General features: G+C 39.4%; 1 protein-coding gene across 4 annotated transcripts; it reads left to right on the forward strand.

Moving 5' to 3' along the window:
- Positions 1 to 1,349: 1,349 nt before the first annotated feature.
- Positions 1,350 to 12,833, forward strand: LOC105358126 (ETS-related transcription factor Elf-1). 4 transcript variants are annotated; one of them, XM_023965002.2, is made up of 9 exons: positions 1,384 to 1,657; positions 6,774 to 7,067; positions 7,172 to 7,283; positions 8,682 to 8,789; positions 9,005 to 9,160; positions 9,251 to 9,325; positions 10,167 to 10,362; positions 10,921 to 11,063; positions 11,159 to 12,833. In XM_023965002.2, exons 2-9 carry the CDS (start codon positions 7,008 to 7,010, stop codon positions 11,404 to 11,406), a joined length of 1,098 nt encoding a protein of 365 aa, XP_023820770.1. In that variant the 5' UTR covers positions 1,384 to 1,657; positions 6,774 to 7,007; the 3' UTR covers positions 11,407 to 12,833. The 4 variants fall into 4 exon arrangements, with proteins under 4 accessions (XP_023820767.1, XP_023820770.1, XP_023820768.1 ...); XM_023964999.2 differs by having other exon boundaries at positions 1,350 to 1,657; positions 10,921 to 12,833; XM_023965000.2 differs by lacking the exon at positions 1,384 to 1,657 and adding an exon at positions 6,598 to 6,659 and having other exon boundaries at positions 10,921 to 12,833.
- Positions 12,834 to 13,458: the final 625 nt, after the last annotated feature.

Below are 13,458 nucleotides of genomic sequence, written 5' to 3' on the forward strand. Positions count from 1 at the left end.
CACCAACAAGCATGCCATGTTCAAAGTCAATAACCTTTCTTTCCCATCCTGATGCTCAGTTTAAACTGCAGCAGATCGCCTTGACCATGTCTATATGCCAAAATGCATGGCTGCCATGTGATTGACTGGTTAAGTTTGCGTTAACGAGCAGTTGGACATATGTGACTAAAAAAGTGGTCAGTCAGTGTGTCAGATGTGATTGCCCCAACACTAACCTGCAAAGAAATGAGGCAAGATGACAGCTTTATACAGCATTGCTAAAAAATAATCATAGTTAGATAGCCTTAAGGTGTTATTGTTAGTATTAAACATACGACTATTGATATACATTTCATTTTTTGGAGTTCATTATTCTCATACCGAACTAAAACAGATTCCATGTTACATGAATGGATTCCTGTTCTCTGCTGTTTTATAAAAGCATTATGGGTGTTAACCCCAATTAATGGCCAAACCAGCACATTCTTGAAGTTTCTACTGCTGGTGAGGTCATGTTTATCCTGGATTATTGGTTAAACTCCTCCCACAGCTTTGGCAACAAAAAAACAAATCAAACGATAGTTCTAAGATGACATGACTTATAGGAGTTTTATGGCAACTTAGCTTAAAAAAAACACAACTACAGTACTTTAACAAGATGTGTCCTAAGTATGTTAGCACTTATTCAGGGGGTGCAAGTCACAGCTTGTTGATGAGTGAAGTTGTGATGACATAAAAACAACAGTCTGGTTTTCATCTACAGAAATGAAGACTTGCCATATTTATAAGCCTTTGACCTTTACAGATAGCTTGCTTTGCAGCCAACACCACAGTGTCAGTACACATGCTGTCTGCAGAAGGTCTTTGTTCCCATGTGGGGAAAAAGAGCTCAATTTCTCAGAAAGGTCTATAACAGACCTTTATGATTTCAGGAAAGGATTGTCTGGAAGCTTTTCTGTTCCACTTTGATGAGTAACATCTATAATGAATGAAAGAAATGTAAATTAAAGATGGAGAGCGGTTCTTTTTAAGGGCACTGATGCAGAGTTTTGCCACCAGGGAGCGTCAGGCACTGGTTAAAGAATCCTTAGTTGAACAAGATTTGCTCCACCTTTAACCCACAAACTTAATCTGAAGTTTTCAGACCATGATTCCATTTGCCTTGGGTGTTCATATAAACCGTTTCCTTAAATAAATTAGGCACACAATCACATCCCTTGTGTGTCCACCCTCATAAACCTCTTGTCTGTTTGCAGATAGGTTGCTTGGCTCTCAGCTGCTTTACATTGCAAATAAAACTGTGTTTACACTCGCTCCACACCGACAATGGTCACTCTGGGTTACCTTGACTAATAACACAGGTAACCAATCAGATATTGTAGGACAAGGTGAGGCGGGGAGAGGAGGGGAAGGTTGTTTCAGTTCTCTGGGGAAAAAAAGGAAGCAAAAACTGTAAAGGTCTACAAAGGAGAAAAAAACCGTCAACTTGTTCCACAGAAAGCTAAAATGTAGCTGCTACTGTGTCTGATGACAGGAAAGGCACAAAAAGGAAACTGATCCAAGGTCTGTAAGCAAATGTGGTTCTGCCAAATGTAATGAGAGCAATTTCCGTTGCTCTCTTGGATCCTCCTGGCAGCTACTGCTCTGTCACATGCAGACACGTGGGCTATAACACAAGGTAAGCACTTGTCTTAATTCATTTCATGACACGTTTCTTCGAAAAACAAAGTTAGAGAAGCTAGAGAAATTAAAGTTGTGTGACGTGCTAAAGGGAAAGTGAAAGTATGTTTTCTGAGACTTTCTGAGCGTCAAGATATTCAAAGAAAAGTATCATTAAAACACAAAAAAACTATTCCAAATGCTTTATGAAGCAAGACTGTCAAAACAGAGCTAAACCACCTCCATTGGTCTTAGTCTCATGCTCACACACACACACACGCACACACACTCACACGCCATATTCATTTAACAAAGCCTGGTAACCCCAAGCAACAACAGCAGCTTATCAGCTGCTCCCTCACTTGCCATGGTGTTATCAGGCTCGCCTAGTTCACAGACACACACACACACACTGCCTCTTTCAGTCAAAAACGGAGTCTATCTCGGTTCTGACCCCCTCTCTCCCACAAACTGGGGAGGGAATGTTGGGGACTTATCAGCGTCCTCAGGGGCTTGGCAACCACTTCACAGACCCTGATCCCAGTGCAGGGGCCTTAGAGACAAACCTATGTGGCCAAACTAGCGATGAAAAATGTAAAAAAAAAATAGAAAAAAAATAGACTTTTTGGTTGAAGAGTCCTGTATAGAAGCAGCAGCCTAGGCATGTTGACAATGGCCGTGTGCACGTGGCACGATGGTGGCTCCAGTTCAAAGGAAGAAAAATGAGACAGATTCAGGTGTTCATCTGGGCAATGATGTCAGAGCAGCCACAGCTCTCGTTCCACTTCAGAAATACAACTGCTTTGTTTGTAGTTTTTCTTTTTTTTTTAAACAGCAGGCTAAGATAAGCACAGCAGCATGCCCTGCAGCATCATGCTGCTTCCACTCATGCTGAATGCAAGATTCAACAAAAAGAGGACGCTTTACTAACAAATGCTTCAGTCGCTAAATTTGCATAATGAAAACTTAACAAATGTGTTGCAAAGACGTGTTATATTCCAACATTTGGAGACGAAAGGATTTCACACACCATCAAAATTTTCAAGAATGGAAGATTAATGGTTCAAAAATTCAATCATTTAAATTTTGTATAGGTTTTTCTTTCCCAGGAGCTCAGACACAATATTTTTCTTTGTGTTCTTGTGTTGCTATTTACTAATTTCACAATGCACCAAACCCTAGAAGATGCAGGTCTGAACTTTAACCATGTTAGGCTGAACTCTTATACTGAAAGCAACGCTGTTGACGTTTTTGCAGAGTTGACTGTACATCATTAAATGACTGTCCCAGCTAAAACATTAGCTTTTATGCGTATTTCTCCACAAAAACTTATTGACATTATCCGTTTTAAATGATGACCTCTCAAAGTGATTCACACATTTATAGTGAAGCATTTTTGGGAAAAAATGTTCCTTTGTACTTTTAGGTCTAAGTTAGTCTGCTTTTATTAGCAAACATGAAAGAATGTCGCTAATGTGGATAACAACGCATATCCCTGAAAGTAACGATTCACTTGCAAGTGAACTCTTATGCAGTTCACCAGGATGTGAAAGCAGACCGCTTACAAAGTGGACAAAAGAGTTAAAGGACCTATACCATGCTTTTTTTAAGCCTCTCAGAGGAAACTAAATCTATATATGATAATGGTAAATGGTGTATACTTATATAGTGCTTTTCTACCTACAAGGCCCAAAGCGCTTTACAGTCACAGACCTATTCACCCAGTCACACACTGGTGGCTGCTCTGCTGCCAAACACAGGTGTCTGCCTGCCACCAGAGGCAAGGTGGGGTTCAGTGTCTTGCCCAGGAACACTACAACTCATGGCGGGAATTGAACCTGCGACGTTATGATCGTGGGTCGACTGCCCTAACGGTACACCACTAAACAACGATTTTTTTAATGAAATATTAGCTGTTTTCTTAGTTCTTTTTCCTACCTGAAAGTAAGAGGCCTCGATCTCTAAGGCACCGGTTCCTTGTGGGCGCCGCCCATTTCATGTCGTTACCCTAGAGCCGGCCTCGGCAGCATGGCTGCATTTCGCCGTCGAAAACAAACAACATCCAAACTTTTGCAAAGATGGATGTGCATATTGGGAATATAAAATGAAAGCCGATCACCGCTGGCTCCCCTGAGAAAGTGGGTGTGTGTGTTAGCCTGGGGGCGGTGCTGGCAGCTGGCTGTTCCTTACTTATCTATGTCATAATGTGAGGACCCAGTCGTTTTCAGGGGGGGGGACTGCTGCACATAGAGCAAGATTTAAAGGGATACTCAGAGACGCACTAATGCAGGGGTGTCAAACTCATTTTCACCGAGGGCAACATCAGCATAGTGGTTGTCCTCAAAGGGCCGGTAATGACTTATAAATTCAACTACATGTAATGAAAAATAAACGTAACTACTTCCTAATGTTAAACAACTATTTTATTTATTTATTATAACTTTTTAAAGTGACAATTACAGTTGCATAGAAAACATATGTTTATTCTTTTTCCTCTAACATAAATCCTTTTAAATTTGATTCTGTCAGGTTAGGTTATATGGACGGTGTTTAAGTCCTAATGTATAGTTGCCCAATCCCATATTTCAAGTCAGATTCCACCTAGATATTAATAATATTAAATACACACCAATTTTTATTTTGTATTTTAAGAAATGAAAAACTGTTATGCTCTCTGGGGCCACATAAAATGACATGGAGGGCCACATTTGGCCCTCGGGCCTTGAGTTTGACACATGTGCACTAATGGATCAAAAATATCGCTTTGGGGTGGCATGATAGCCCCCTTTAAAGTGAAAAAAGTCTAACACATGTGAGCAGCACACAGGTATGGGTATGCACAGAATTCTTCTTAAAGCTGAGACATCAAAAATCCAAGAAAAGTCAAATTGTGCTACACTGCTCGTGTTAGAAGGCCATTTCTAAATTTTCTCTAGCCTTTCACTGGAGAACTTTACATGTAAATATTGGCAGTGATTTGCTGAGCCCTTTTCAAACAGATTCAGCCAAATTAATCTGCTTTAATGCTTCTCCAGGTATGGATAAAATCTATGTTTAACTTGAAGGAAGAAACAGAAAAAATCAATATGTTGGTAATTTACAAACTAACATCTGGGAAAAGTTATCAAAAGTTACTATTAAGAACAATAAACTTTATTTTAAAAGATTCTATTTTGTGTCAGTATTTTAAAAACCTTTCAAAGGTGATGTAGTCATACTGTTACCAAAGTTTAATTCCTGGAATCGACTTTTAAAGACATGTTTTTGACAATGCAGATTAAAGACCAACTCAGTTTTTTTTATTGTGTTTTTGGTGTTTTCAACATATTATTTTGGAAGTTTTCTGTTGATGGAGGACATACAGTACAAATCAAAAGTTTGGACACACCTACTCATTCAAAGAGTTTTCTTTATTTTCATGACTATGAAAATTGTAGATTAACACTGAAGGCATCGAAACTGTGAATTAACACATGTGGAATTATATACATAACAAAAAAGTGTGAAACAATTGAAAATATGTCATATTCTGGGGTGTTCAAGGTAGCCACCTTTTGCTTTGATTACTGCTTTGCACATTCTCTTGATGAGCTTCTAGAGGTGACTACAATTTTCATAGTCATGAAAATAAAGAAAACTCTTTGAATGAGAAGGTGTGTCCAAACTTTTGGTCTGTACTGTAAAACAATCACCCCAAAATAGCATTTTGACAATTTTTATAATTCAAATTGTGAATCAGGAGCAGACAAAAAAATAGGGTTTGTAGTTGTGATGCAGGAACTACGTCTGGCGGGCAAGAAGCTCCCTGCTCCGCTCCACAACAGGGGAGGGGATGGGGGGTGAGCTGACTCCACGCCAACTGTCCTGTCCCCAATTTGGGGCAAATTTCTGATCATCTACTGCTGCTCTAGAAACTGTCCTGGAAGACAGACCTGTTTTTGTTTGGGTTTTTTTGCCTGAAAACGGCAGAATCATGATTGAAAAACCACTGGATATGCTTTTACAACAGATCAAAAGATGATCAGAGTGGGACTTTAAAGAGACAAAAAAGTTGTTTTTCTTGTTTTTAAAATATTTTGCTACATATGAGACGCCACAAACTCCTCCATCATTCAGCTCTGAACGGTTTGGAGCAAAACACCTGAGAACGTTTTCAAAGAAACGGCCACTGTGAGCAGAGATGCTGCAGCAGTTTGCCCCTGAAACTAAGGAAGTGGCTCCTCCTAACTGAGTGGTGCTTCCTGTGTGATAACTGACCCAAACATGTTGAGCTTCAATCTCTCTCACACACAAAGGCTAAAGGTTTGCATTAATGTTGGCAGTTTATAAAAATACACGAAAATAAAACCTGCAGCTTTATTCAACTACAATTGAAGATTAATAAAATGGAGAAGCTGTGGAGGAGATTTGAATGAATTCCTTGCAAGTGATTCGTTTTTACAGTAAGATTTATGGAGCATAAAGACTAAGTGCTCATTTAATCTTCAGAACAAAAGAGCTGAGAATAAGCTGAGGTGCAGCAGGATTTGGCATGTGCTGCAAAGAGATGCTGCTGCCCAACTCTGATTAAAATGAAGAGTTGATTTTCATTTCCAAATCGAGCACAGAGAAGCAGGGAGGACCATCCTGCTATGTGACTCAAAAGACCTGAAAGTGTTTTGTCAGGCAAAAGAGAGAAGAGCAGGAGCAAAAAAAAAAAACTAGATTATGAGGTGAGAAGGAGTGAAGGAGAAGGAGCTGCTGTTACACTCCAGTTGTGTTGGGAGGAATGTTGCACATAGCAGCTCTACAACTAAAAAACGTGGTGCTCAGACATGATGAGTTCAACACTAACATCCCCCCCTCTTACTCATAACAACCACCCACACACACACTCACATATGCGGTCGGGCACACACTGCAACCCAAACGCTTCCTTCCTGTCGCTGGTTTAGCCCAGTTTAGAAGCACGATAAGGGCAAAAGAAAGAGATAAATAAAAGAGGGGTGAACTGAGAAGTTGCAGGCAGATCTGTTCACAGGGTATTGTTCCACTGTCTCCTGGACTTGATTACCTTTTTTTTTTCTCATAACAGCTCCCCTGGTTCACTTCCTCATGCAAATGTTAACTTGTGCCTGTCTGTTCTTTTCTGGCAGGTTCAGCCATCCCCGCTTCCTCATTGAGAATCGGCGCAGCGCGAGTGAGAATGGATTTCCTGTGACGCCACTGTGTCTTTGGTCACTTTGTGCACTCATATCACTTTTGAGCATTTGAGTCATCTGCTGTTCAACAAGAAACCATCTCCAAGTCAATCATACCTGCTCAACAGGTAACATCAGCAAAACTGTGATGCTTTCATAAAGGTTAAAGTGCACCGAGGATAAGTAGCCATGCTCCAGCCTTCAGAGTTCATCTTTGACTTTGCCAGTGACCATTTTACCTCGGTACAGGTGAGTGCGAGATGATATTTTTTCCAAAAACACATACAGCAAAGTTTCATCTCAATAGAGGGAAGCTCTTCTCGTCTGAACTTGTGGAACTTTGTGTCCTGAAGATGGACTTCCCTGCAGTAATAGTGGAGCAGGTTCCACAGTCACAGCTGCTGACATACTCCGGCTTAACGTGTGAACATTCACAAGCAGAGGATCATCACCAGCTGCTCAAAGGTCAGCACTTGCACTAGTCTCTCCTCACCTGTGACATTCACACTTCATTACAGACTCTACTTCTGACTGTCAGAACTTTGTTTTTACATGTATTTTATTGCTGTCGGTTTTTTATTTATATCACTGCTCATGAATGACGCACACAATATATTAGTGTTTTTATTAATATTACTTATACACTTATATATACATACACACTCTTTTGCGCATGCGCAGTCGCGCCCTGCTTTCAGAAAATTTCAGGAAGTGGAGCAAAACATCCGTGGCGCGTGCTCTCCTGTGAAAGACAGTTATTGAATAACACAAGGATGTTGACGTGATGACTAGGACTATGACAGACATGCTATAGCTTGTTCCCCTCCACTGCTGGGGACCAAAAGTAAGTCATGTCGCTGTGTCGGGTTGTGCGTTCGTCAACATCGTGAAGTGGAGCACAGCTGGGCTCCGCTGACCAGGCTAATGGTAACAGCTGCTACGAGTAGCACTTGCTGACAGTAGCGAATAAGTTCCGCTTCTATCATGTCTGTGGCCAGTGGCCTGTTTTCAGGTGTTGTTTTCTCTCTCTCTCTGTCGTCCTATTTGAAATGGAACTCAGTGGACTCGAGAAGCTGCAGGTTGAACGCGGCAGCACCAGAACTTTTCTGCCTGTTAATGAGTAGCGGTTAGCTAGCAGATGTTCTCCAGCTCCCAGCAGCCTCATCACCGCTCATGTACTGATGCGCACTAAATTATAGACCCACCTAAAGTGTCTTTCGTGCATTTGGTAATGTTTGTGGGCCTTAAAAAACAAACTAGCGATCAAAACTGTTTATGTGAAAGTAGAACAATAAAAATGGTGTTAAGATTGTGATTTTCTTTGAAACTATATAAAGAAATCTATTTAAGATAAAAAAAACTACTCTATTTTCGGGTACTAAAAATAATATAGAATTGTATTCAGCGGTTTGCAATCAATTTTAATTACAATATTACAATATGATCACACCCAGTAAACTTGTTATAATGATAAAGTTTGTGTTTTGGGAAGTTGTATTTTTGTAAAATAACAATTTTTTTTAATGTAATCTAATGTATCTTTGGCTATCTTGAATTGTCATAGTAAGTCTCTTTTATTTTTAGGGAAACTTCAACCTAAAAAAGCTGTTTCTGATGAAAAAAAATTTCATTATAGACATGCATTTCAATTTAATCAAAAATAATATCAAACATTTGTTTTATTAAGCAGTTCAAAAAGTTACATTTAATAATTTAAGCTTGTCTTTGTTATCCCGTTATAGGATCTCGTAGCTGTTCTTCTACTTTAGCGAAATCTAAGTCAGGCATTTGTTCTGCTAAATGTTGTTCTTGATCCCTTTTTCTAAACGTTTTATGTTGTGCTTCCTCCTCTGTGTTCTGCAGTGGAGCCAACTGATAGTGGAGAGGAGGAGATCATGGAGAACCTTGTTGCTGCTAACTCTCTCCTTAACATGGACTGTGCTGACACCCTCTCCCTGGACCAGCACTACTGTAAGTTGATGCACGCACCAGTTATAGCACCAATCATGCAAGCCCCCTCCTCCCAGGGAGATGTATTCCTTAATTCACCTTCTAAACCCCCCCCCCCCCCCCCCCCCCACCTCCATCCCCAGCTTGCATAGCTGTCTGACTGTGAGCGGATATTTTTAGACACGGTGATCACGAGGCTGTTCTCTTTCATTATGTTTGTTTATGTCCACTTGCAGCCCAGGACTTCTTGCCATCACTGGGTGACATCATCACTACTCCTGTTACCCAGGTAACCGTGTCAGCTGACGGGGTTGTGGGAGCTGTTGATGAGCCTCAGTGGAAGTCGTTGCACTCAAAGAGGCCTGTGGCCCAGCTGCAGTCCAGAAAGAGAGGTGAGAATTTGTTCCGACTTTTCTGAGAACAAACCCTTTTTTTTTCCTTTAACGTGTTGGTTGTTTTTTTTTTGTGTTTTTTTTTTGCAGGTCAAAAATTTAAACATCGGAGAGCAGAGTCTCCCACACCAGAAATTACAGTAAAAAAGGACAAATACAACAAAGGTACAGTCAGTTATAACAAGCTGGAGACTTCAGTATCATATCAAATAATATGTGATTAGGGTGGCTGCAGTGCAGCATTTGACCTGTTTTTATTAGAGCTGAGCATCATAAAAGAACTGTTGTATATTGGAAAAACGGATGTGATCATTTCTAATTTGAAAACTGTAAATCACCACCAAACTATTAGCTATCTGACTTTAATTCACAAGTTTGCAATTGAATCTGATGTCTCACTAAACACCACTTGATTATATGTCAATTTTTGTGCGATATTACGAAAAACTATTTTGTTGGGCTGTGAAAAACAATTATCCAGGGATTTTAAAATAAAATGAAACTTTGATTTACAAAATTAGGATTTCTTTTAATTCATCAAAAACTTACTCTTTTACCAAAAAAAGAAAATTGATTTTTTTGCTGCATCTATTTTTACATGTTCTTAGTGAAAATCAAATTGATTATGCTTTTTAACTCAGCCCCACAGTATGAAACAATAATATCATTTGACCTAGATGTCTCATTCAATGCATTTTTTGTTTTGTTCTTCTAAAGCACAAGTGATTTAGAGTTTGTGTCCCAAGCTTTTCACTCCGTTTTTTGTTTGCCATTATTCAGATAAGTGACTAAAAAATGTTGTTACAGAGCTGGTTTGATGCTCTTTTCTTCCTGATCATTAATGTTTGCATTCAATGCTTATTCATTCATGTCAATAAAGACACAACAAAGATAAACTAGATCTGTCTTGGCAACACGCTTTCATTTAAATTGATATGTAGATGCTGTGTCCAGGTGTAATGATATATAAAATGTGTTCTTTGTGCGTGTCTTTTGTGTTACTCAGGAGGAAACACACTGTACCTGTGGCAGTTCCTGATGGAGCTGCTGCAGGACAGGCAGGTGTGTCCACGCTACATTAAGTGGACCAATCCACAGGCTGGGATCTTCAAGTTGGTCAACTCAAAAGCTGTAGCCAGACTCTGGGGGAAACACAAAAATAAACCGGACATGAATTATGAGACGATGGGAAGAGCACTCAGGTATGACAGCCTTGACTTGCAATTTCACTTTGGCTGCAAACAGATCTGTTTCAAAAAATATGATATATAGAAGTGAAAAGTCTTAGGAATCTGTTAAAGAAATTGTTCGAGGATATAGGAACATCAGCAACTTGCCAAGGAAGGTTCAAGTCTTAAATTTACTTTACAACACAAATATATTAAACTTTTTATTTTTTTTTACAAAAACAAAGGAAAAAGACGGTAAAAATGTAAATACATAATTAATTGCTTAGAAAGGGAGTGGTAAGAAGTGAATTCATATAATCCCATCCCTCATTGTCATTGTAAATACTATGATAAAAGAAAATCACTGAATCAACGATGAGACTGTTTGACATGTTTAAAAACACACACAGCTACTCTGAAAGGTGGATCGGCCGATGTGCTTTAAAAAAAGCAGCAGCGATTCAACAAACGTCTTTAACACTTGCATTTTTAATGGGTTCTTATATCAAGGGTACAAACTAAGATGCTGTCAATGATTTTTCTGTTTCTGTGTCTAATACCCATTTTTATGAAACCACTGTATCTGTGCAGGTACTACTACCAGAGAGGCATACTGAATAAGGTCGAAGGGCAGCGCCTCGTTTACCAGTTCACCTCCCTGCCTAAAAACATGATTTACATCACAGACGGACATGGCATCAAAGAAGAGGAAGATGACATCCAAGACAACAGTGGTAATGATGAAAGTGTCGGTGAAAACTCCGACAGCTCAATATGTAGTGACCAGTCAGGAGACGATGACAACGACAATGACTCCCCTCCACCACAGAAGAAAGCTTCTTTCATCTCAGTCCAAGCCACTCCAGAGAAACAGACCAGATCGGTTCCCAGGCCGCCAGCTCAGCGCGACACAGTCCTGCGACCCACCAGCTCCAGTTTGATCCAGGAGCAGCATTTACCCATCGTGTCTGCAGAGATGCTGCGGACATTGCAGAACCTGCAGAAGGTGCAGTCCCTGAAACCGGCGGGTCACTCCTCTGTGTTCAAAACGGCGCAGCTGCTGGGGAGTCTATATGAGCGACAGGCCGCTGCAGATGGGAGAGGCGCCTCAAAGCTGCCCGATGAAAAGTCACACATGGGACCAAAAAGTCGGCAGCCGGTCCATCTTTTAAGCACTGACCAATAGAGCAGAGTTGTCTGTTCAAACTCAGAACATACAATGTCCATACACTCCAACACAATCTAAAGAGAGAGTTTGACCCACAAGTCATTTCCTGTTTCAACACATAAAACAAAATTGGTTCTAATCACGCATTAAAGGTTTTAACCCAAAAGTCATTTAAGCTAAGCTTGAATTCAAATGTGTATCATTAAATGAAACCTCATCATTTCACTGGTATCCTTAAACAATACAAAAAGCCAAAATCAGACATGCACTGGAATCCACAGCCTTTCTGCTCCTCCCACAGATGCATCCCTCGCTTGCCTTTCTGCTGCACTGTCTTTGAGATACTGATCTGACGCCCACACTGTGCCCTTCTATCTGCCTTTGCCATTTGTACCGGCGTCCCCCTGAATCATTCCTTTGCCTTCAAAGTGGTTTTGCACTAAAATTTTGTTTGAATTTTGCCTTAAAGTGCCTGTAGTTTCCGTCTCGCCTCCTGCTTTCTTCATTCATGTGAATCATGAATTTATTGAGGGAAACATTCCATTTTATTTTATTTTTTTATATTATGTGAACGTTTTGAAAAGAAGGGAATCACTGTTGTTTCAAGAAACGTAAATGAGCACTGCTGTTGTTGAATGTTAAGTGGATCTGCCTTTTGTTGTTGACAATCACCATCAAGTGGTCTTCTGTCCACGTTTTCTCTGATTATTTCATATTCCAAATACCGGTATATATAGCCTTTCCTTATTGCACATGTTTTTTGTTGCACGTATATAGATCATATGCGGAACTCTAAATCCTCAATATCTATACATGTTAAATGTCATATACTGTATATTTGTGAAAGTGCTTGTTCTTTGCTGCCACTTTCTTCCTCAGGTTAAGTACTTTTTTGGTGCTGCAGACTTTTTCCTCTTTGCAGGGAGTAACATTTCTGGTTTCTAATTAGAAAATCTTTTTGGCTAAGTGTTTACTCTTTCCCTGACTTGTGTCTTATTTTGCAAAACCAGCCTGCAAAGTTCACTTATCCTCAAAACAAAGAACACTTTGAATGTCAGGCTGGTGTTGTCTGGCCAAACTTGGTAAAGACATGCTTATACAATAATTGTGCCTTTTGCCTGCTGGGAGTCCCTATGCAAATTTCTTCACATTATTAAGCCATTTATCTCAGATGCTCCTTCCTTTGACCTATCTAAAGTCTCTCGATGCTGTTTTACTGTTTTTGAGAAGCTCATATTTGATTGTGAGCTTGAGATCTTTTTGCTTTACTTTTGTGTGTGTTTGTGTTCAGGCTGTCCAGAAATGGTATATAAAATAAATTTCTATGTCAAACGTTTTTCCTCTTTCTTTTTTTTTCATTCCCATTTGTTGAACTTCTAGTGAGGAGAGTGGCTGTTTTATCTTGAAGAATTTGTAGAAATGTTGACACTTTAATATGAGTAATGATATTCTTTCATTATAGTGTGTAAGGAGAGGAAGGGTCACTGCTGTAGCAATTTATCAAATTGGTCAATTTTAACCCACAAGAACACAGAATGAGATATTCAGTTCAGTTCAATTTTATTTGTATAGCCCAAATTTAACAACAACAGTCGTCTTGATGGGCTTCGTATCAGTAATTGAAAAAGTAAAACATAAAATCAAAAGGATCATGAATAGAATTCAATAGTGAAATACCAAATTGAACTAACTAAACTAAACTGGACATCCCTGCCTTTAGACCCTCCTTCACTAACTGATTAGACTGTTATTTAATAAAACAGACTTAATTTATTAATTTACTATTTTGTCCTTCAATAAAGATCAAATAAAGCCTTATCTAACTAAAGTATTGTGTTTCATGCTGATTATCAAAGTAAAGTCATTAATAAATTTTCAGTAGTTGTTGTACGAGGTCACAAACATTTAAAATTAAATAAAGAAGGGAATGTTTATAAGCAGGTGATAATGGATTTTTAAGT

This window comes from Oryzias latipes, chromosome 17 (assembly GCF_053564925.1).
Source record: "Oryzias latipes strain Hd-rR chromosome 17, Olatipes_Hd-rR_3.1".
NCBI lineage: Eukaryota > Metazoa > Chordata > Actinopteri > Beloniformes > Adrianichthyidae > Oryzias > Oryzias latipes.

Coding starts and splice junctions, on each gene's coding strand:
- LOC105358126 (XM_023964999.2), top strand. CDS start 7,008: ATGCTCCAGCCTTCAGAGTTCATCTTTGACTTTGCCAGTGACCATTTT. Junction 8,790..9,004: donor CTCCCTGGACCAGCACTACT/GTAAGTTGATGC, acceptor GTCCACTTGCAG/CCCAGGACTTCTTGCCATCA. Junction 9,326..10,166: donor AAAGGACAAATACAACAAAG/GTACAGTCAGTT, acceptor TGTGTTACTCAG/GAGGAAACACACTGTACCTG.